Raw genomic sequence first — 25000 nt, forward strand, 5'->3', positions numbered from 1 at the left:
TGTACATGAAATGTTACTTTCTTCGGTCTTCACTTCCTATGACTGTACATGAAACGTTACTTTCTTCATTATATATATTTACATTATAAAAACATATATATATATATATATATATATATATATATATATATATATATATATATAATTGGTGTATATATACACCAATTATATCCATTTATATGTATATATATATATATATGTATATATACAGTATATATATATATGTGTGTAATAAGTACACTTCTAAACTATTCAGTTTAGGTATGATCCTACACAAGTGGGAGAGGGTTATGGGTTTAGAAATATTTGAGGGCTCTCTCTCTCTCTCTCTCTCTCTCTCTCTCTCTCTCTCTCTCTCTCTCTCTCTCTCTCTCTCACAAAACGTTGTTTCTGCTCTTTTACTCTATTCTGTGCTAATATTCAGCTCAAACTGTTGTATATCATTGGTCATCACTCAACTACCTTTGTTGTCTAACAAACTGACGCGATGTCGTGTTGTCAATTTTAGTTTTTATTCTTTTTTCGGTAGAGTGGGCATGTTCCTGTCTACTAGCCATTCTTTTCCCCTTTACTCCTCCTCCTCCTCCTCCTCCTCCTCCTCCTCCTCCTCCTCCTCCTCCTCCTCCTCCTCCTCCTCCTCCTCCTCCTTCTCTATCTTTTGTGTTTGTGAGTGAGTGTGCAAGCGTGCGCGGTGAGAGAGTTATATTCTGTGTTGTTCGTGGCAAAGCTTTTTCATGTCACGGAGTGCCAAAAGATTGGTGGCACTTGTGTACCTTTGTCTTAAGGGCGAAGTTCTCTGCACTATAAATTAACTTTTATTTTCTTTTATACTTTGAGTTTGATGGGACTTTTGCTAAATTTTTGCGGGTTTCTGTTGTTGTGACGATCAGAGGTATTATTATTATTATTATTATTATTATTATTATTATTATTATTATTATTAATATTATTATTATCCTTGTATTTTAATCATTCACTTATATTTCTGTCTGTTTATATATTGATTTAGAAATTTATTTTTTTCTTTTCTAATAACTGATCTCTTCTTTCTGTATTTCCTGTTCCCTTCTGTTACTTCTTTCCAATGAACACCTTAATATTCTTTGGAAGCTTGAATCTCAAGTTAGTGGCCTCCACGGTGGACTTGTTCCATACGAATAGGGTTCGTATTCTGAATAATAATAATAATAATAATAATAATAATAATAATACTGTTATTCTATTTGTGATTGATAAAAGCTTCTACATTCCCTACGGGCTATCCTAACCTTTGTTTGAAATCTTTGTCAGCTATTGATGTTGTTTTTGTTGTTGTGACGACAGGCCAAGTTATTAAAAGTGATTGGACTCGTCTTGCTATATCGCCTTTGATTAGAATTACTCTCGTCAATAAAACTGGGACAGGGAAAGGGATCGAGGTCGTACCACTGATATAATTATTTGATAATTATTTCTTCAGTAGGTACCAGCAAACAAAAACAAAATATTTTAACTGGAGCTTTAATTTTATTTGAAGATGATGGTGATGGTGAATGCTTATTTTTCTTGGAACTAAATCAGTAGCGTTGTGAAATTAGAGTAATAGAAATTCTCTCTCTCTCTCTCTCTCTCTCTCTCTCTCTCTCTCTCTCTCTCTCTCTCTCTCTGATATTATGGAGCCCATTTTCATAGCTCCCTCCCTTTATTGTCCTGATCGCATATAATTGTAGATTAATTATCCTTCCGTATTAATCAGCCCCGTATATTCCTTTTGATTCCCACTCTTCAGTTGAAACGAGAGAGAGAGAGCTTTCTTGTAAGATACATTTGCCAATAAAGTAGAGAGAGAGAGAGAGTCTGGTCTGATTGGGAAACTTGGAGGAGATATGAGACCGGTGTTTTAGCTGACGAAGAATAGTGAGAGAGAGAGAGAGAGAGAGAGAGAGAGAGAGAGAGAGAGAGAGAGAGAGAGAGAGAAGAGAAATTCTAGCGCCCCCCGCTGGTAATGGTTGCAAATTAATACACGGAAATGCGTTTATGCAAATGACGCGCTTTAGTGGCAATAATAACGACGTCTTTTCAGGGTTAGGGGAAATAGTTGAAGGGGTTCCCTGGAGGGGAAATTCATTCTTCTTTAGGGACACAGGCCCCCCCCCCTTCATTCCTTTCTCCTGTAGGGTACAGTCTCTGGTTATTCTAAATCTCGATATTGGAATTCACACGTAACTTTCACTTATTGGAATGTTTCTCATTTATTTATTTAAAACTTATTTTTGTTTTTTGTTTATAATCTCAATACGATTTTTCCAAGAAATATACGAAACATTTTGGGAATTAGGTATTTTACCGTATCCTACAGAGAGCACTTTATTTATTATTTTTTTTTCAAAGACTGAAGATAGTTGTGATAAAGAAAGCGTACGAAGGTGATGTCTTTATTCCGAAGTGTATTTTTTACCGTAATGCCTCGCAAGCATTTTCTTTCTACGGTATTTTTTACATCATTCGATACCTTCTGCTGCGTGTTAGGCGAACGTGGAACTTCTCATCATCTTTTAATTGTATATACTACAGGTTTTATTTATTACTTTTTCTTAAGCTCTGTGGTCATTAAGCTCCCTGTGCATGAGGGCTATCGAGGATCGCCACGTTGGATGATGAAAAAGACCGAGTCTCTAGATTTTTAACTCCCGTTGAGTGTATATTTTTAACGTGGCGTGTGTTTTTCTCTCTCTCTCTCCCCCCACCTTCGTAGGTGTCCTTCGGAGGAATGCGCTGGCTCTAAGGATGTCTGTGAGAAGAAGGATCTCAAGGAGCACTGACCCAAGCCTGAGCAGGAACATCAGCAGAAGCAGCATCCTTCTCACCCGACGTATCGCTTCAACGACGTCCTCTCCTTCGGTGTCCTGGTCGTCCGCCCTACAGCCAGCAGCAGCAGTAGTAGCAGCAGCCACAGGCACCTGCCCTCCAGCTGCTGTCGTTGCCGCTTTGTAGTGTGTGTGTGTGTGTCGAGGCGAAAACGAAATAACGAAATAACGAGTGTGCTATGTTTGAAACTAGTCAACCCGACCATCCATCCAACCCCGTCCCAAAATAAATAGATAAAAAAATAATCCTTGATTAGAATTAAGTATCAAAGACCAAACCTCATTCTATAAACCTCCTCGATCAGAATCGGCGTCAGAAGATCTCTAAAGATCATTATCCCGAGGTTATCACAGCCCCCCCCCTTTATTTTTTAGAGCTGCATAACGAGGGGTCGCCGCTCCCTCTTATTATATAGCCGATCACATAACAACCCTCTCCCTTCTAACGAAGTCACCTGTCTTGTCTCCCATCAGACTACTACCGGTCCCTAAGTAGACAGACCTTCCTCCCCTCTCTCCCAGTTTTCCTTACCCGGTAGTACATTCTCTGATAAGGAGCATTAACAGGTGGGGGATAGAACCAGGAAAGAAAAAAGAAGGCAGAGGGAGAATCCGATTATTGGAGGAAGGAACAGGTGATAAAATAGTACTCTTCGACTTTGTCTCCTTTTATCAGAAGCCGCTGTTATCGCAGTACATTCCCCCCTCCCTCCCTCCCTCCCTCAGCGCCTCTTCCTCTTCCTCTTCCTCCAGCTCTCGTCAGAGTATCTGGCTTCTTCTTCTACACGCCGTTTCACAGTCGGTGTGCGTAGATCGCAGCCTTCCCTTCTCCTCCTCAGTCGGCTACGTGGCCCTCCGGAAAGATTATTAAGAAGGAAGGACCTCCTCCCTCCATCCATCCCTCCCTCCTCTCGGCCTGCTGTGGTAGTTTTTGTGTGTCTTAGTCAGGGACTAAGTAGTTGTGAAATATTCGAGACGTATGCCAAAGGAATAATCTGTGTATTTATCTAAGTTTTTCTGAAGGAAAGAACTTTTTCTGTTCAGTGCTAATTTTGTACCCCCAGTGGAGTGCAAAGAATTGAATGTGAATTACTCGACGGATAGTTTTTGACAAGCGCTCGTCGTCGCCCCCCACGTATTCTCTCTCTCATCTCACAAAATCCTCTCGTAGCTGCTGTGACTTAAGAAGAACTCCTAGAGGAACTGCCACTCGAGAAAGGATTCCATTTCTTGAAATTGCTTGCCCTTGGAGGAGAAGACCCTGCTGAGTCGAAGCTATTTGGTCAGTTTTCTTCTTATGTGACCCCTGTGGTGGTGATACCCCTGCATTCCCTCGTCATGGCCGAGTTATTATGATGTCCAGAACTGATGATGGCGAAAGCCCTCGCTTGGAGTGCTTGCGCGCCTTAACAATGATGAGGTCGTGAAAGGTGGCCCCCGTCTGTCTGTTTGTCTGCCTAATTATTCTCCCGGTCCCTCTCGTCAGTCGTGATGAAGAGTTGACGTCGACGACACTCCCCGTCTCTCTTTTGTATCTCCTTCCTTCGTACGAGCGAATCAGAAGAATAGTATCATTTAAGATTGTATACACAGATATAGCTGTAGACACAAATATAGAGATATATATATGCCTTTCATCACCATCCTCGCCTCCCCGAGAACAAAGAAGAGTCGGCCCACTACCCATTTCGATTCTGCGAAGGAACACGAAGAAACACGTCCCCGAGTCGCTCTCTCTTCACATTCTCTCTCTCTCTCTCTCTCCTGGTTCCGCGTTTATGATCACATTAATATAGTCATCCACTCGAAATCTACACCAGTAGCATCAACGTGATAGTAATCGAAGAAGTTTTTCTTTTTCGTCGAGATGGAGGTGTCGCCATAGAAGTCTCGATTGAACTCGTCCTCCCGTTTTGTTCTTCCTCGGGTGTGTAGCGTCCTTTGATCGAAGGGACGTTCCCGTCGCGTCAGATCCACTCCTCGAGAAGCTGCTGCTGCTGCTGGTTGCTGGTTGTGTCCTTCGAAATTAAAAATAAAATAAATAAAGAAGCAAATAACAGGATAAGTGCGTTCAAACTCGAGGCTATTCTCCAGAGGGTCGTAAACCTTTTTGTGTACATCTCGAGGGAAACAGTCTGAAAATAAAACGGACGTAATTTCGGTGTTGAAAGGACGCATTTTGTACATCTGTAGATTCCATAAATAAACAAGTAAATAAATAAATAATTAAATAAGTAAATTAAAAGAAATATACATATATTTAATTCAAGATGCTTCACAAGAGCTCCACGTTCAGTTCCTTCACCTCCGGCACGGCCAAGATCGGCTCGTGGTTCAGTCACATCGGCGATCGAAGGCGGAAGACTTCGGTGAATTCCGTCCTCAAAACTTCCAAGTCCCTCCAGCTAGGTGAGTATTATTATTATTATTATTATTATTATTGTGATCAGTAGATGAATCCTGTTCATATGGAACAAGCCTACCACGAGGCGCCAATGACTTGAAATTCAAACCTCCAGAGATGATGATGATGATGATGATTATTATTATTATTATTATTATTATTTTATTATTATTATTATTATCCAGAAGATTAACCCCTATTCATATGGAACAAACCTACTTGAAATTCAAACTTCCAAAGGTGGTGATGATGATGATGATGATGATGATGATGATGATGATTATTATTATTATTATTATTATTATTATTATTATTATTATTATTATTCATAAGATGAACGCCATTCATATGGAACAAGCCCACCATTGAGGCCACTGACATGAAATTCAATCTTCCAAATAAAATTCTGGTGTTCATTCGAAGAAGTAACAGATGGTAATGGGAAATATAGAAAGAGCAGATCAGTTATTAGAAAAGAGATAAATTAACAAATAAAAATGTACAGGCATCAATGAATCCTGTATCGTGGGTTTCATTGATGTAATAATCAGTTTTTATTTTATTTTATATATTTTATTTTCCCAACTTTTCCATTCATGTTCAAAGACGGGCAAAGGTTGCGGCTATACTTCTTGTTGTTGTGCTTATCGTCTTTTTGTTTTGTTTTTCTGTTGGTATTGTTGTGTATTATTGTTACTGTTTTTGTTGTTTGTGGTTTTATACCTGCACCGAGAAGTAGACGTTGTTAACTAAATGTTTTCTGGCTTCTTTCATAAACCTTTCTTTTAGAATCTTAGCGTTTCCATTGATTTATAAAATCATTTATTTATATCCCTGAGTCGAACGATACCTCTCTCTCTCTCTCTCTCTCTCTCTCTCTCTCTCTCTCTCTCTCTCTCTCTCTCTCTCTCTCTCTCTATTCTTTAAGGCACGGTTGAATATTTCGAAGCCTTTTTTTCACTGGCTGTCGTCTGAAATGGGAAGAAAAAATAAATCTCCTCCTCCTCCTCCTCCTCCTCCTCCTCCTCCTCCTCCTCCTCCTCCTCCTCCTCCTCCTCCTCCTCCTCCTCCTCCTCCTCCTCCTCCTCCTCCTCTCGTGCTACCAAGCTCTGAATGTTGCCTATGCATGCAACGTAGGCGGCGTTGGAATGGCGTGTAAAAAGAAAATAATCAGATTTGCATAATATGAATTATTATTCTCCGCGCTGTATTCAAGCCGGGATATCAGAACGCTGTTGAGTAGTGCATTCCTCATCGGAGTTAGCGGGGTTGCTATTTGCATGTTTAGTTATTTTTTTTATGCAGAGGTTCTGAATAACATTTCAGAATAACATTTCGTGCGCGTCGTATGACAGCGGTTCATACGCTGGCGTGGACGTTCAAAGTTGTAATTGTTTGAGATTATTTTTCTTCTTATGTATACGCTGTCCTTGTTCTCATTTATTTTTTCTTAGATTACTTGTTCACCATCCTCCTTTCTCCCCGTAGGGGGATAGTGCCGTCAGTTCATCTCACGTGGTGCACTATAGGCACTACTGGTTTCTTGCAGCGTCCCTTCGTCCCTTGGCTGCAACCCCTTTCATTCTTATTGCTGTACCTCTGTTCTTATTCTTTTTCTTCCATCTGACTTTCCACCCTCTCCTAACAATATTTTACATCTTTCAAACCACCTTACAGTTAATTTCCCTTTCAGCGCTGCATGACCTCATAGTTCCCAGCGCTTGGCCTTTGGCCTAAATTCTATATTCCAGTCCTCCTTTCATTTATACATTCTGATTCCTCCTTTATTTAGTTCACGTCTTTATTCTTGCGATTTCGTGTGAAATCTCCTCTGTGGAAATTGGGTTTTCAACTATTTTCTTTATTTAAGTTTGTCACGCCAACATGCAGTTTTCACTAGTCATAACGGTAATAATATGAATATATGACGTAATATAAATGCTACTGCTACTATTTCGGCTATTACTACTGTACTACTTATGAAATATTCTGGTGTGGTCTCGGGTAAGCGTGAGTTCCGCTTTTGAGATGTATTTTGTGATCAATATTAGCTGTGTATCAGTGCAGGGTTATGTTTTATAATGTACATTGATTTTATCCTTTTGTTCTTTTTTGTTGTCCATAAATGTGGGATTATTATTACTATTATTATTATTATTATTATTATTATTGTTATTATTATTATTATTATTATTATTATTATTATTATTATTATTATTATTATTATTATTGTCCAAAGAAAAGAATTCTTTTTTGCAATATGAGACAAAAGATATTGTAATACATGAGAGACGCCAAATAAATCAGTCATTTATTTAGGTCTTTTATAGGTAATAATATGAGTTGTTCTGATGTTATTGTCATCAATTTGAAGTGGAAGTATACTTTTTTGATTATATGTCTTGTAAGAAACTGTCATCTGTCCTTGTAATTTGCAATTTCTAATAGAACTTTTCTTTTTCTTTCAGGTAAGGATACAGTTTGTGTGCCTGCATTCATTTATGGTTGGTGAGTCTTATTAGAATGTATTTAATATATATATATATATATATATATATATATATATATATATATATATATATATATATATATAATCACTTCTATTCTTTTCCATATTCTTATTATTTCTCTTTTCATTATTAATCATTTCTCTTCTATTCCATAAGCTTATTATTAATCATTTCTCTTCTTTTCCATAGTGTTACTATTAATACTTCTCTTCTTTTCCATAATATTATTCACTTCTCTTCTTTTCCATAATCTTCTTCTTTCTTTTCTTCTTTTCCATAATATTAATATTAATCTTCTTTTCTATGATCTTATTATTAATCACTTCTCTTCTTTTCCGTAATCTTATTAATCATTTATCTTCTTTTCCATACTATTATTATTCATTTATCTTCTTTGCCATAATCTTATCATTAATTATTTCTCTTCTTTTCCATAATCTTTTTATTAATCATTTCTCCACTTTTACATAATCTTATTATACGCAGCCACGTGTTCTTCAAAATCCCTATTCAGGCTCATTAATGATAGGATTTCTTTTTTTCTCCATTTCCTAAATCCTGAGGTATGCATCAAGTGGAATTCCCGCTCGTCCATAGGTGCCTGTTTTGTCTAGTGGGTTATGATGGGGAAGTCTGTCATGACTTGTTTATAATTATATATATATATATATATATATATATATATATATATATATATATATATATATATATATATATATATATATTATATATATATATATATATATATATATATATATATATAGTATATGTGTATATATATATATATATATATATATATATATATATATATATATATATATATATATATATATATATATATATATGTATGTATGTGTGTGTTTATGCATCGAGTTTTCATTGGAGGAAGAATTCTCCGGTTGATTTTTGCCGTTGGGTTGAAATCTCCCCTATGCGCGTGATTGATTAATTGATTTTTGACTACTGAAATGGCGTCACAATATCTAGGTTACTGACGCTGTTCTCTTATGTTCGTGTATTGGAGAAGTTATACTTGTGTTTGTGTAGCCTGTGTAACGCTCCTGTTTGTAGGTGTAGTATGCTTGGAATGTAATTTTGACATTCAAAATGTCGCAATGGTATGTGTACCCGTGAGGTTTACTTGCCGATGTGGTTATATGTCCCTCGTAAATATATGCCCAGAATACACATATTTAATGATTTATTAATATATCCTATCATCACGTTCATGCAAGTACAGACGTTCGTGTATAGATCTCTTTATTACTGACGCTTGTTCAAGTACATTCACTATTTTAGGATCCTTGGATCCTTTTTAAATCCAAGAGGAGAAGGAGGAGGAAGATGAGGGAGATGAGGGGGAAGTGGAGGAGGAGGAGAAGTAAGAGGCAAGCGAAGGAAGGAGGAGTTGAAGGAGAAGTAAGAGGCAAGATAAGAAAGGAGGAGGTGGAGAAGTAAGAGGCAAGAGAAGAAAGGAGGAGGTGGAGGAGAAGGAAGGAGGAGGAGGAAGGGGAGGAGAAATAAAAGGAGGAGGAGAAGTAAGAGGCAAGCGAAGGAAGGAGGAGTTGAAGGAGAAGTAAGAGGCAAGAGAAGAAAGGAGGAGGTGGAGGAGAAATAAGAGGCAAGAGAAGAAAGGAGGAGGTGGAGGAGAAGTAAGAGGCAAGAGAAGAAAGGAGGAGGTGGAGGAGAAGTAAGAGGCAAGAGAAGAAAGGAGGATGTGGAGGAGAAGTAAGAGGCAAGAGAAGAAAGGAGGAGGTGGAGGAGAAGTAAGAGGCAAGAGAAGAAAGGAGGAGGTGGAGGAGAAGTAAGAGGCAAGAGAAGAAAGGAGGAGGTGGAGGAGAAGTAAGAGGCAAGAGAAGAAAGGAGGAGGTGGAGGAGAAGTAAGAGGCAAGAGAAGAAAGGAGGAGGTTGAGGCGAAGTAAGAGGCAAGAGAAGAAAGGAGGAGGTGGAGAAGTGAGAGGCAAGAGAAGAAAGGAGGAGGTGGAGGAGAAGTAAGAGGCAAGAGAAGAAAGGAGGAGGTGGAGGCGAAGTAAGAGGCAAGAGAAGAAAGGAGGAGGTGGAGGCGAAGTAAGAGGCAAGAGAAGAAAGGAGGAGGTGGAGGCGAAGTAAGAGGCAAGAGAAGAAAGGAGGAGGTGGAGGAGAAGTAAGAGGCAAGAGAAGAAAAGGAGATGGAGGAGAAGAGGCAAGAGAAGAAATTAGGAGGTGGAGGAGAAGTAAGAAGAGGCAAGAGAAGAAAGGAGGAGGTGGAGGAGAAGTAAGAGGCAAGAGAAGAAAGGAGGAGGTGAAGGAGAAGTAAGAGGCAAGAGAAGGAAGGAGGAGGGAGGGGAGGAGAGGGAGGAGAAGGAAGTGGAGGAGAAGTAAGAGGGGGAAGTGGGGGAGAAGTAAGAGGAGCAAGTGGAGGAGAAGTAAGAGGAAGTATGAGGAGAAGTAAGAGGAGGAAGTGGAGGCGAATAAAAGGAGGAGGAGGAGGAGGACAACAACGCCCTCGGTCCCTCTGGCCACCCGGGGTCGAGGGGAGGGGTCGCCGGGCAATCGGGACTTTATATTTCAACATGTTTATCAGGTTCGTGGTTGCTTCTTTCTGCTTCTGCAAAGTCTTTCTGGAGAAAGTCCCTGTTTTTGTTTGTTCCACGATGAGGTGAGGTTCAGTAGGGTGGGTCGCTGTGCTTTTGTTGGAGTTCATTGCAATGCTAAAAGTTTGAGCTTTTTTTAATTTATTCTTTTTTCCTTTTTGCCTTTTTTTTTTCCCCACGGGTACGGCGCAAGGAAACGGCCTTCGTTGGTGGATATAAAATAGAAAAGTAACTAACATGAAACTCATTAATTTATTGCTATTATTATCACTGTCCATTGGATGGATGTCATAGGTTTAATAATAATAATAATAATAATTATTATTATTATTATTATTATTATTATTATTATTATATTATGACAGTCATGTATTTAGTGCCATTTCTGCGATTATCATCATTGTCCATTGGATGGTTATTGTAAAAGGATTATTATCATTATTATTATTATTATTATTATTATTATTATTATTATTATTATTGTTGTTGTTGTTGTTGAAGAAATTCACAATAAATGTAATTATATATTGAAATATATTGCTATTATTATAATTGTCCATTGGATGATTGTTGTCAGGGGTTGTTTATTATTATTATTATTATTACTGAGGTTGATGGCAGTCAAATAATTATTATTTTTATTATTACTACTGTCCACAGTTATCGAAACGATCCATTTCATGAGCAGGAAATCCCATTCAAAAAGAGAGACGATCCCGAAGTCTTATTCACGATCTTCTCTCCGTTTGATCCGTGTTGGAAATATGTCAAGAATGCTTGAGAGTCATTGAAGAGAAACCAAGGAACAAAGGCGAAATGCGAGACGGGAGAGAGAGAGAGAGAGAGAGAGAGAGAGAGAGAGAGAGAGAGAGAGAGAGAGAGAGAGAGGTGATCCTCACTATTGCATATCTGGTTTGTCAGGTTTTAAACTGACAGACCTGGGGAGTGAGGGGGGGAAGGATGAAGAGGAGTGGGAGGAGATGACCACACAAAGACCCAACCTGTACCTCCTCCTCCTCCTCTTCCTCCTCCTCCTCCGCCAGTTTTATGCACCTAACACCAGCATGCACTAGGAAAATACTTGAATTCAAGCTTTGGAGAGAAAAAAAAAAAAAGGCATGAAAACAAAACTCGTGTTTTATTGAATTATCTACATGTCACCCATGGTCGATTTTCAAATTATTATTATTATTATTATTATTATTATTATTATTATTATTTTATTATTATTATTATTATTATTATTATTATTATTACCGATAAATATGTCATTCATCGTCTGAGTTTGAATCTAAGTCAAATCACTAGATGTTCAAGATAATGATTCGTACATTGTAGGAAATATGGTACCCAAAAAGGTGCTAGTTAGTAAGTGATAAGGTGTGGTACACGTAATATATTGAAAAATGTCCCTTTTTCACCTCTCTCTCTCTCTCTCTCTCTCTCTCTCTCTCTCTCTCTCTCTCTCTCTCTCTCTCTCTCTCTCTCTCTCTGAGAATATAGGTCGTTATCAGCTGACTATCGGCGCTCTTGTGTATTGTGGAAATAACCTTACAGTTATTAACCTTAAACTCTCTCTCTCTCTCTCTCTCTCTCTCTCTCTCTCTCTCTCTCTCTCTCTCTCTCTCTCTCTCTCTCAGAGAATAGGTTGTTATCAGCTGACTGTCGGCGCTCTTGTAAATTGTGGAAATACCGTACAGTTATTGACCTTACGGCCTCAAGATATCTGCCTTTCAAAGGAAGTTCCGGTTGCACAATATGCTGATTTAAATAAGTGTATATCTCCTTAATTTTATTATTAATATTTCTGAGAAACACTAGGGCTTGTGCATGATGACTAATCAAGAGAGAGAGAGAGAGAGAGAGAGAGAGAGAGAGAGAGAGAGAGAGAGAGAGAGAGAGACAGACATGCCTCTTAAAAACACACCTACCTGAAAGCCTCACATCAGTGACTTTTATTTTTATTATTGAAATATTTTTATTTAATTAATCATAGGAATTTAAAAGTTGAACGCCATTGATCGATCTCAATCGAATGAAAATTTAACATTTGCCTAAATAATCCTTTAATTACGTCATTAGGCTAAAAGAAATTATGAAACCAGCCTGGCCATTTGTAATGAACTATTAATTCAATCTGAAGGATTATGACGTCACCTTTGGCTTCTTATGCCATTCACCATATTGGAGGCGTCATGAAATCGTCTAATAATTAATTGTTATTTTTCCTTTATCCTAGGAAGACAGAATTAGTTATTATCCCTTTATCCTAGGAAGACATAGAATTGGTTATTATTCCTTTATCCCAGGAAAACACAATTAGATATTATCTCTGTATCCTAGGAAGGCATACAATTAGTTCTTTATCCCAGGAAGACATGCAATTAGTTATTATTAGTCCTTTATCCTAGGAAGACACGCAATTAGTTCTTTATCCTAGGAAGACATAAAGTTTGTTATCATTAGCCCTTTATCCTAGGAAGACATACAATTAGTTCTTTATCGTTGAAAGACATACTATTAGCTATTATTACCCCTTCATCGTAGGAAGACATACAATTAGTTCTTTATTCTAGGAAGACATACAATTAGTTATTATTATCCTTTCATCCTAGGAAGACGTACAATTAGTTATTATTATCCTTTAATCCTAGGAAGACGTACAATTAGTTATTTTCATCCCTTGATCCTAGGAAGACATACAATTAGTTATTATTTCTTCTTCCTAGGAAGACATGCAATTAGTTATTCCTTTTGCCCTAGGAAGACATACAGTTAGTTATTATTCCTTCAGTTTAGGAAGACATGCAATTAGTTTTGAATCCTTTATCCTAGGAAGACACGCAGTTAGTTATTCCCATATCTTAGAAAGATACATAATTAGTTATTATTATCCCTCTATCCTAGGAAGACATAAACTTATGTATTATAATCCCTTTATCCTAGGGAGACATCCAGTAAGTCATCATTATTCCTTTATCCTGGGAAGACATACAGGTAGTTATTATCATCCCGTGATAATGCTAAGAAATTCACAGTCTCGTGAAAAACAATTTGTGTGATAAAAATCCACAATTATCAAGTTAATTGTAGTACTGCGTAAAATTCAAAAGCAAAGAGTTTCGAACACTTGAGCGGTGTTCCTCATTACTTTATAACTGTAGATTGCTATTACACAGTAATAATATAATAATAGTAATAATAATAATGATAATAATAATAATGGAGAAGCAAATCCACAGTTATGAATATGTACATATATTTAAAGATAAATATGTACATATACATAACTGACATAACTGTGGATTTGCTTCTCCATTTTAAGACTCGTGCTACTATGAGTATTTTTAAAATAATAATAGGGTTTATCCTTGAAATTCTGTGCTTTTATCGCCACCAGTGACATTGATCTTTCTATCTTTCTCGGTATTTCTCAGTAAATACCTTTCACGCCTTATCATTCAGAGGCCTTGGGGCTACGAATTACGAGTCGGCTCGTTTGATTGCAGAGGCCTTTTTTATTTATTTTGTTTTTTTAAGTCAGTTCCGTAACAAGGGGGTGAGACCTTTAGGGGTGAAAGGTGAACAGTCAGCAGGGTCCTCTCAAATTCCTGCAGCTCTCTCTCTCTCTCTCTTTCTCTCTCTCTCTCTCTCTCTCTCTCTCTCTCTCTCTCTCTCTCTCTCTCTCTCTCTATATATATATATATATATATATATATATATATATATATATATATATATATATATATATATATGAATGAATTTATCACATCGCCGTGATTCATATACAGGCATTAAGCTACAATTGTCCTTTAATATCCAATTCACTCTACCTGGAAATAATACATTTTCTTATACGTTACCCGTAGGGGAATTTTTTTAGTTGATAATTTCGTTAACATATATGGAAATATATTATTTCCGACGTAGAGTGAATTAGATATTAAAGGACATTTGTAGCTTATTGCATATATATATACATATATACATACATATATTTATATATATGTATGTATGTATGTACGTATGTATGTGTGTATTTATACTATATATGTGTATACACACACACACACGGTAGCCCAACGGTGCTTCGCCTCTCTTTAATGATTAACGCCATTAATAATATTCCCCGCCCCCACCCTTCCTTATTTCCTATTCCTTCGTCCTCCGGGTCGCCCGTGGAATCAGAGAGCTGATCGATAATTACGTCGTGTCAGGTGGGTTTTCTATCTTATCTCTCTCTACGAGGCGACGATAAGCTGTTATGAATTTTATGAGGCTTCCTTCGCCGATAAGCGAGCCTTAATCGCCCTCGGAATTAGGTGATGGAGGTCACTCCTCGCCTCTCTCTCTCTCTCTCTCTCTCTCTCTCTCTCTCTCTCTCTCTCTCTCTCTCTCTCTCTCTCCGATTCGTTACATTATTATACTGTAGACGCTGATTTACGTTAGTGTTTCGTATTGGATTTTATGGGGTACATTGGGCATCTATTGATTACTTATTATTATATATATATATATATATATTATACTGTAGATATATATATTGTAGCCTCATTGAAATTTGATTGTATCTTATGGCTATTGGATTCTATATATATATATATATAATGTATATATATATATATATATATATATATATATATATATATATATATATATATATATATATATATATATATTTAAAGAATTTTAATTAACAGTTTTCCGCTTGAAATCCTGAGCGTCAGGCAAACGCTAAACATCATAGATTTATACGAAAATCTCATGAGCAACACATCAGCGCATCAGCCCTCATAACATACACTGACGAATAATTCTGCATTGCACTTCGTAGATACAAAAGGCTCCTCTGCTGCTATGGCCAGTAGTAAGCTAGTTGTAAGAATTTGAAGGCGATAAGAGGCTTGATGTGGACCTCTGGACGATGAATTACGAACTATAGGAGGGATTTCTCGGTCTTCGTATCTTCCTGGGACTGGAAGACGGCAGGACTAAACCTTTAATTTATTAGCCATAGACTTAGAAAAAATAAACATAAGTGAATCTTTAGTATCATTAAATTAGGAAGTTATTACAAAAAAGTCATTTAAATTATTTTTTTATTTTTTCGTCATTTGCCTTTTCGTTTATTTTGACTCTTGTTCATTTTTTGACTCTTGTTCATTATTTGAATACAAATAAATTAAGAAATGGCTTAAAAAGGCTATTTATTGCTTTTTAATACGTCTCAAATTCACTTTTGTATCATCTCTGAACAAAACCTACTATATTTATCACTGACGCAAACGGATGTATTTATATATGCTGTTGTGGGTGGGTTTAGCAATGTATTTCTGACTTTTTCACTGGCATTCGATAATAACAAAGAGACTGATTTTAATCTGGCTCTAAAACGGGAAAGTTGGTATCGGCCCAGAGAGAGAGAGAGAGAGAGTGAGATATGTAAAAATGCAATTGTCATTACTTTTACATTTTTGGCTCAATTGAATACAAGAACTTTTAAACTTAAAGAGAGAGAGAGAGAGAGAGATGCAAAACGGCAGTTGTTATTACCTTTGAAAATTTTACATTTGACTTACTTGAATGCAAGAGCTTTTAAACCTGCAGAGAGAGAGAGAGGCAAAACTGCAGTTGTCATTACGTTTGAAAATTTTACACTTGGCTTACTTGAATACAAGAGCTTAAACCTGCACAGAGAGAGAGAGAGAGAGAGAGAGGCAAAACTGCAATTGTCATTACGTTTGAAAAGATTACATTTTACAATTTTGACTCAGTTGAATACAAGAGCTTTTAAACCTGCACAGAGAGAGAGAGTCATTACCTTTGAGGGGTTTACATTTTACATTTTTGGCTCAATTGAATACGAGAGTTTTTAAACTTGGAGAGAGAGAGAGAAAGAGAGAGGCAAAACTGCAATTGTCATTACCTGTAAAAAGATTACATTTTACAATTTTGACTCAATTGAATACAAGAGCTTTTAAACCTGCAGAGAGAGAGAGAGAGAGAGAGAGAGAGAGAGAGAGAGAGAGAGAGAGAGAGAGAGAGAGAGAGGAGAGGCAAAACTGCAATTGTCATTACCTTTAAAAAGATTGCATTTTACAATTTTGACTCAATTGAATACCAGAGCTTTTAAACCTGGAGAGAGAGAGAGAGAGAGAGAGAGAGAGAGAGAGAGAGAGAGAGAGAGAGAGAGAGAGAGAGTCATTACCTTTGAGTGGTTTACATTTTACATTTTTTGGCTCAATTGAATACGAGAGCTTTTAAACCTACGCAGAGATAGATAGAGATGCAAAACTGTAATTTTGATTACCTTTGAAAACTACATTTTACATTTGACTTAGTTGAATACAAGAGCTTTTAAACCTGCAGAGAGAGAGAGAGCGCTGTAGACAGCTTTAGCTTTTGTTCTCTCTCTCTTTCACCAAGGAGTTTAAAAGATATTGACTATCGGATTGCGGGAGCATCTGAAAAAGAAGGGGCCCTTTTCGATGATGTTATCTCTCGCAAAGAGGCATCGGCGACTCGACTTGTGTGTGTGTGTGTGTGTGGAGAGGGAAAATAAGAAAAAAGGAGTAGGATAGGCAGAAAAGTTTATACTGAAAGTGCTTGCTTTTGAGATGCTTCTAAAGATCGGCTCCCTGATCTTCTTATACTCTTACCCTTTTGGGCTTCAAAACTTGAATGACCAATAGATCGATTTGGAAATATTGGGGGTCCTTGGACGTTTTGACTTGCACGCGCGTGCAGCCTTGGAATAAGCCGTCACTCATTCTCGTAAACTGATTACTTTACAAAGAGCAGTATATTAATGGTAGATTATTTAGATACTCAGATACTTAACTAAGGTCTCCGGTCCTTTCCAAGGTGTTTGTAAAATATTCTCTCTCTCTCTCTCTCTCTCTCTCTCTCTCTCTCTCTCTCTCTCTCTCTCTCTCTCTCTCTCTCTCTCTCTCTCTGAAGAACTTTTGTGGACATCTTTTATTGTTAGGCCTTTTTTTTGCACCTGGTAATTTCCAGCCTTTTCTTGGTAGAACTGGCGGTGTGACATTCTCTCTCTCTCTCTCACATTAGTTGAACGCGGAGTTCATTTCCCGTAGACTGTTTGTGAGACACACACACACACACATGTACTGTACATTGCATTTAAAATATAAGAAATATTATTACTCTGTCGGGAAATATATTTTCTTTGTTGGTTTTTCTTGGTCCGGCTGTTACGAAATGTCTCTGTTGTATGGAGGTATTGACATTTACTGACTTCTATCTTTTAAGAGGCGGCTCTACGCTATTCAGTGATTGGACCCCCATTCATTTCATCTTTCTCTCTCAGCAGCCACGGCCAGTTAAGAGCAATGTGTTGATCTATCGACCTGTGGAAGAGAAGGAGAGAGAGAGAGAGAGAGAGAGAGAGAGAGAGAGAGAGAGAGAGAGAGATTGTGATGTGTTTGACTCGACCTGAGGATATTGTGAACTTCAGATTCAACCGTATTGGTTGAATGTTTGACCGTTTCTCATCTGTAAACTGGAATTCTTCGCCTTCTTCTTGTCCCTGTCACTTAAATGGCTCTCTCTCTCTCTCTCTCTCTCTCTCTCTCTCTCTCTCTCTCTCTCTCTCTCTCTCTCTCTCTCTCTCTCTCTCTCAATGGAGTGAAATGAGCATGCATGAAAGCCTCTCATCTGTTGTTGTTCTGGGACTAGCGAAACAATATCGATAAATTTTTCCCATTGTTCGAGTTTTATTTTTTGTTATTAAATGTTTCCTTTGTTGGCGCTGACTCACGAGTCGGGGACGCTTTTGGGAACATTTCATTAGATTCGTTAGAGGGAAAAAGAGGCCCCCTTTGTAAGTTGCATTTTCAAAGGAGCGTTCGCTATGTATAGAAATATTTTATTTGGAAAAACTTTTGTGCCTAGTAGGTCAGGCAGTTGTTGTGTGTATGTCTGTGTGTAATTGAGAGAGAGGGAGAGAGAGAATTGATACTTTTAAATTAAGTACATCTATAAAGGGCGACCACAAGTGTTATATGTATGTGTATGAACAAACTTTTTTTATTGAGAGAGAGAGAGAATTAATATATTTTCTTTAAGTATCATATGTGTGTTACTGAACATATGTTTTTCTTTGAGAGAAAGAGAGAGAGAGAGAGAATTTATATAGTTTCATTAAGTATAATTACAGAAGGCGACCGCAAATGTTATATGTATATGTATGTGCGTGCGTGTCTCTCTGAGAGAGAAAAGAGAGAGAGAATGTATTATCACCACCTGTAGAAATCTGTATATGTTTTGTGTATGTAAGCGCATGTGTGTGTCATATAGCCTATATATATATATATATATATATATATATATATATATATATATATATATATATATATATATATATATATATATATATATATATATATATATATATAGAGAGAGAGAGAGAGAGAGAGAGAGAGAATTTCTGTTAACCATATAACTGTATAAACCTCTAAAAATAATCCCAACACACTTAAATAAACGATTGACGTCATGAGAGTGAGAGATAGAGAGTACATGATTGAAATTTGAGTGACAATTGAGCGTGATAGAAATTACCCGAAAGTTCTGCCTTTGGCTTCGGATGTTGCTCGAGTGGACCTTGTATCCTTTTCTTGTATCTTTTTTTTTGTATCTTATTGTATTTCTTGAAACTTTTTTGTATCTTTTATTGTATGTCTTGTATCCTTTTCGTGTATCTTTTTCATATTTGCTTGTATCCCTTTCGTATTTTTACTTGTATCTTTTATGTATCCTTTTCTTGTGTCTGTTGTATCTTTTTTGTATCCATTTCTTGTATCCTTTTCGTGTTCTCCCTTTTCGTGAAATGCCTATTCTGGTAGACCCATTTGTTCATATCATTGAACACAAATAGAATTTTTAAGTATGTAGACATTTTTCCCCAACCACTTTGGAATTTGCAGTGCATTGCTGCCCTAAAACAATTCTCCCTGTATTTTAATAATTCACTTACTCTTTCATCTATTTATTAATTTGTTCATTATTTTTTTCTCTTCTAAAACCTGATCTCTTCTTTCTGTATTTCCCTTTACATCCTGTTACTTTCTTCTAATGAACGCCATATTCTTTGGAAGCATGACTTTCAAGTTATGGCCCTTGTGGGATTGTTCCACACGAATACGGTTAATTTTCTTAATAATAATAATAATAATAATAAACATTGCGTTTTCTTCATACTGTACGCGTTATTCATTTGATGTATTTTATGCAAATTGTTCCAAGTTCAATTTCACCTTGCTGCCCACTTTGAGAAACCTCTTTAGTGAGAGGAGACTTCACTTAATCATATCCTTTATGTCAGCAGTGCTATCTCTTCAGAGAGAGAGAGAGAGAGACCCGTCGTTGATATATTTTTTATTTTGTTCGTTGGTTATAACGCGGTTGGAAAATTCTCTCGGTTGTAACCATAATGAAGTCTGTATTATGTTAAGCAATCTCTCTCTCTCTCTCTCTCTCTCTCTCTCTCTCTCTCTCTCTCTCTCTCTCTCTCTCTCTCTCTCTCTCGTACACATATCAGAAAACACGCACTAAGTGTTTGTAATTAGTTATTGAAATTAATTCTGTGAAGGGCTTCTGTGTGTGTGTGTGTGTCATATATCGTCTCGCTGAAAGGATCTTCTGCGCCATTTTGTCGCCAGGAGGCAGCGAGAAGCACCTCATTTATCTGGTCCTTCTCGATCATTTCTCACCGACAATGACCCATTCGGAAAGAAGACTCAGAACTCGGCGAAAAGAATACACACACACACACACACACACACACACACACACGAGGACTTAGAGAACGGGAATTGTGTACGCACGCGTGTGAGAGAGAGCGCAACTTCCTGTCTTTTCTTTTGATTTTTTTTTTTTCACCATTTTTCTTCAAGTTGGAGAAATGGAATTGATCTCTCAGTCTTGGCAGAGGTAGATCTGGTTTCTTGGGGATTATTATTATTATTATTATTATTATTATTATTATTATTATTATTATTATTATTATTATTATTTATTAATGTAGTTGTTTTTGTTATTGTAGAAGACAACAAGATATTTCTGTGCACTTGAATCAAGGCTGTGTTGTTATTATTCCTGCAGTTGTTTTCGTTGTTGTAGAAGACAAGATTTTCCTGTACATTTGAATCAAAGCTGTCATGTACCCCTTCTTAATATACTATTCCCTGTGTTTCTGTCTTGCAAACTCTCTTTATGTATTTGTGAAGGCCATTTTGTTCATCAGTTTTACTAATTCATACATCCAAGCGTCCTGGTTTCCTTCCCCCCCGAATCATATACTCTTTTTCCAACACATTATCCAGATTTCTTAGCATGACCAAACCGCTTAGTCACACTTTTGAACCTCACAATAGCCCTGTTTGCTTCTGGGCGTTCCAGCCATCCTTACTCCATGTCTAGTGAACAGAGAAGAATCTCCTTCAATAGTATCCTCATTTTCTCTTATTTTCTCAGCCAACAAAGTCATTTTATTATAAAGTAAGGTGACTCTACAATCCCCTCGTATGTTTATTGCCTTAGTGTCCCACTCTTCAGAACTGCTGGTTTCTACCTTACCACATCTGCTCTTTCATTATTATTATTATTATTATTATTATTATTATTATTATTATTATTATTATTATTATCATTATCATTATTATTATTATATTATTATTATTATCCATGACTGTAATCATTTGTTCATATGTATGTATGTATATATATACATATATGTGTATATATGTATTTATGTACAGAATGTATGTAGGCTTATACAGAAAAGTTCACACACGTGCGATATAGCGAAACGCCGACCAGAATTGCAAGTAACGTTCATTAGCATTTAAAGTCACGTTGACATCGATGACTTCGAATGAAGTCACGGAATTTGGCGAAGGAGATGGAGAGAAGAGGAACCCTTCCCCCCACCTTCTCCTCACCCCTTCACATACCCCCTAAGTGATGAGAGGGAGGGGGGGAGCCAAGCCAAGCCAAGCAACAGCAACGTCTTCCGAAGAGCATCCAATTGAAGTCATCCGATTGACATCATCCCGAACCTCACCTTACTCCAGCAGCTCTCTCTCTCTCTCTCTCTCTCTCTCTCTCTCTCTCTCTCTCTCTCTCTCTCTCTCTCTCTCTCTCTCCTCTCCTGTCAGTAGTCTCTTGCTAAGTGTCGTTAATGGAGGAGTGTGTAGGAGCAGAAGGAGGAGTAGGAATCATAATAATTCATGGCTTTTTACCCTTGGACGAATTATTTCCAGGACTGGAATTATCTTGGCAAGTTTTCTTTTATTATTTTGTAATCGTTTTGTATTTCTTCCGTTTGCCGATGCTTGTATGCATTATGGCCTTCAGGAGGTGATAGCTTCGTATGGGTGCATACACATTCCCTCTCTGTTTCAGTAACTTACGCATGGATAGATATTTGCAAGTAACATATACATTACTCATTCGATTTCTTCATCAGTAACATATAAATGCGTACAAATTTGCTTTCTTTTTCAGTAACATATGCATGCACTTTTGCGGTCCTTATTAGTAACGTATGCATATACATTCGTTTTCTTTTTCAGTATCGTATACATACATGCATACATATTTGCTTCTTAATCAGTATGCATACACTTTTGCAGTCTTTATCAGTAACGTGTGCATGCTCATTCGCTTACTTTTTCAGTAACGTATACATGCATATACATTCGCTTTCATTTCCAGTAACGTATACATACACTTTTTTGTTCTTTATCAGTAACGTATACACGCATACTTTCATTTTCAGTAACGTATGCATACACATTCGCTTTCATTTTCAGTTACGTATGAGTACACATTCGCTTTCACTTTCAGTAACGTATGCATACACATTCGCTTTCATTTTCAGTAACGTATGCATACACATTCGCTTTCATTTTCAGTAACGTATGCGTACACATTCGCTTTCATTTTCAGTAACGTATGCGTACACATTCGCTTTCACTTTCAGTAACGTATGCATGCACATTTGCATTCCTAATCATTGCTTCCCCCATGGCTAATTACATTTTTTTTCCGTTGAAAACGTCCCGTGTTGTAGTGGTTTTCAGCATGTGGTTGGTGGTAGTAAGATTAATTTCATATACCGAAGGCATACGATAGAAGCCAAGGCCGCAGATTCTTGTACTGGGCAAAAGTCGTTACCACTGGTCAAGCCAGGTTAAGTTTTTTCAGAATATCGCTTAAAATAGTGTGTGTGCGTGCGCGCGCGTTTATGGATGTCATAGGTAAGTGATGGGGAATTAGGTCGGCCCTACCTTCGACCAGTAGACTTATATATAACCTATGTGAATAAGTACCAGTGTGTGTTAATGGGTGGCATGGGTAGGTGATAAAGAATTAGGCTGGGGCCTGCCTTCGACCAGTAGACCTTTACATGTGTGAGTAAGTGCCAGCGTGGGTTTGGATCAAGAAAAGGCGTTGGAGGGGGCCGGGTAGCACCCCCATCCCAAAAGCACTGCTGAAAACCTAAGAAGGTTAACACTACCATCACTTGCTTCCATCTCCTCTAAAAAAAAAAAAAAAAAAAAAAAAAAGAGGAATAGGAAAATTAAATAAATGCACGTAATTCGATTTCATTCACCATTTACTGACAGCGTGGCATCCCACTACAGATTATATTCTTATGCTATCTTCGTAAAGAATGAAAAGGAATTTTGCAAGCTTGGGAAAACGTGACTCACGTCAGCATGGAGAAAAGCAATCGAAATGAGAAAATGAGAAAATTGCACAATTCTCATAACGGCATAAAAAGGCGCCGATGGAGGGCCGGGGCGGGGGCGAAGGGCCGGGGAATACAAGCCTTTTTTCACAGTGTGGAAGCGAATTTGTTGAGGGAGAGGAAAATAATTTCGCTCCAGAAAAACAAGATGTGTTGTGTGTGTTTGAGGTTTATAATTTTTTTTTTCTCATTTGCGCTTTAATATTCTTGTCATTTTTTTTACTGAAAGGGGCATTATAATAATAATAATAATAATAATAATAATAATAGAATTCTTCCTGTATGTGTTAATAAAGTCAAAGCACGTCTTAAGTAGATTAAATTAATTAGATATCAAATATTTAATCCTGACAGTGAGGATCTCTTGCTAAAGATTCTAGTGGTTACATCATACGAAGTTATGTATTTGTTTTGTACGTGAGCAGTCTGACGCCAAAATGTATATGTGTATTTTTACGAAAAATTTACTAAAAAAAAAGGGGGGGGGCCTTTGACTGGCAAGAATTGATTAGGTTTTGGGAGAGGTTCCGGTGTGAATAAAGGTGCCTTGTCGGAGGTTTGTGTTTACCCAATGTCCTTGTTACTGAGGTTTAATTCTGTTGAGATCTGCTTTTTTGAAGACAGGTAGGTTTGTCTCTCTCTCTCTCTCTCTCTCTCTCTCTCTCTCTCTCTCTCTCTCTCTCTCTCTCTCTCTCTCTCTTTACACACACACACACACACTTAGCATGTAGATGGTGTGGGTGGTTATGTGTATGTATTTTTCTTTCCCCCTAATGCATACTTACATACATACACAATGGCATGCGGATGGTGTGTATGTATGTGTCTCTCTCTCTCTCTTTCCCCTCCATCTTCTCCCTTTTATCCTCCTTATCTCCCTCATACACGCATACACTGGTCGTGGTGGTCGAGAATATACGAAACTCAAACTCATAAATCGAGCGTGAGTAAAAGTTTCCTTCCCTTTCGCCTTCTCCTGCGCCAGTAATTCACCCCCTGTGTCTTCATGCCGCTCTCTCCTCTCTCTCTCTCTCTCTCTCTCTCTCTCTCTCTCTCTCTCTCTCTCTCTCTCTCTCGTTAAATTCCATATGTATTTTGTGTTAAAATCTAGAGTTAAGTTTTATGCACAAATTTGATTCTCTCTCTCTCTCTCTCTCTCTCTCTCTCTCTCTCTCTCTCTCTCTCTCTCTCTCTCTCTCTCTCTCTCTCTCTGTTGGTGGAATACAGTTTTCTCTCTCTCTCTCTCTCTCTCTCTCTCTCTCTCTCTCTCTCTCTCTCTCTCTCTCTCTCTCTCTATGTTGAAATATAGTTTCTCTCTCTCTCTCGTTTAATACCAAATGTATTTTGACTTCAAATCGGAGAATAAAATTTTAGGCATAGATTTGATTCTCTCTCTCTCTCTCTCTCTCTCTCTCTCTCTCTCTCTCTAGGTGGGGTATAGTTTTTTCTCTACGTTGTGGGAGTAAAGTCTCTCTCTCTCTCTCTCTCTCTCCCCGAAACCTTCGTCGTCGTCGTCGATCTTTTAAGTAAATATTGTCTCTCTCTCTCTCTCTCTCTCTCTCTCTCTCTCTCTCTCTCTCTCTCTCTCTCTCTCTCTCTCTCTCTCTCTCCTTATCGGTCTGTAAAGGCTTTGCGAGCAACAAGGCTATATTGGCCTGGGGCTCCCACATCTTGTGACGGTCAGTGCTGTTGTATTTACCCTGTGGTTGTTATCTTGTATTCGTTTTTGTTGCTGATTTTTTCTGCTGCTCTCGATTGATGTTGTTTGTTGTAATTGTTGTTGTTGTTTCTATAGTGGATCTCATATTATCGTCATTTTTGTCCCTGTGATTATTGCGTCCATATCATGAACGAATTGCTGTTGTAGTAATAACTTATCATCATCATCA

The 25000-nt window shown here is 37.5% G+C and overlaps 1 protein-coding gene and 1 long non-coding RNA gene across 16 annotated transcripts in view; both read left to right on the plus strand.

Annotated features, from left to right (window-relative positions):
- LOC136839480 (uncharacterized) overlaps nucleotides 1–3305 on the plus strand; it is an 83111-nt gene extending 79806 nt beyond the window's left edge. For both annotated transcript variants that reach the window (XR_010853350.1, XR_010853351.1), the window contains exon 3: nucleotides 2735–3305. This is a non-coding gene — a long non-coding RNA (uncharacterized lncRNA). The remainder of the gene's footprint in view (nucleotides 1–2734) is intronic.
- Nucleotides 1–25000, plus strand: part of LOC136839477 (cyclin-dependent kinase 17-like) — a 304654-nt gene that overhangs the window by 197503 nt on the left and 82151 nt on the right. The window contains exon 1 of one of the 14 annotated variants that reach the window (XM_067105575.1): nucleotides 4880–5255. The exons of the other annotated variants lie outside the window; for them this stretch is intronic. Within the exon in view, the coding sequence (XP_066961676.1) occupies nucleotides 5117–5255 (139 nt within the window). The 5' untranslated portion in view covers nucleotides 4880–5116. Of the gene's footprint in view, nucleotides 1–4879; nucleotides 5256–25000 lie in introns of those variants that run through there. 14 annotated transcript variants of the gene reach the window in all.

The sequence above is a fragment of the Macrobrachium rosenbergii genome, chromosome 6 (genome assembly GCF_040412425.1).
Source record: "Macrobrachium rosenbergii isolate ZJJX-2024 chromosome 6, ASM4041242v1, whole genome shotgun sequence".
NCBI classification, from domain to species: Eukaryota; Metazoa; Arthropoda; class Malacostraca; order Decapoda; family Palaemonidae; genus Macrobrachium; species Macrobrachium rosenbergii.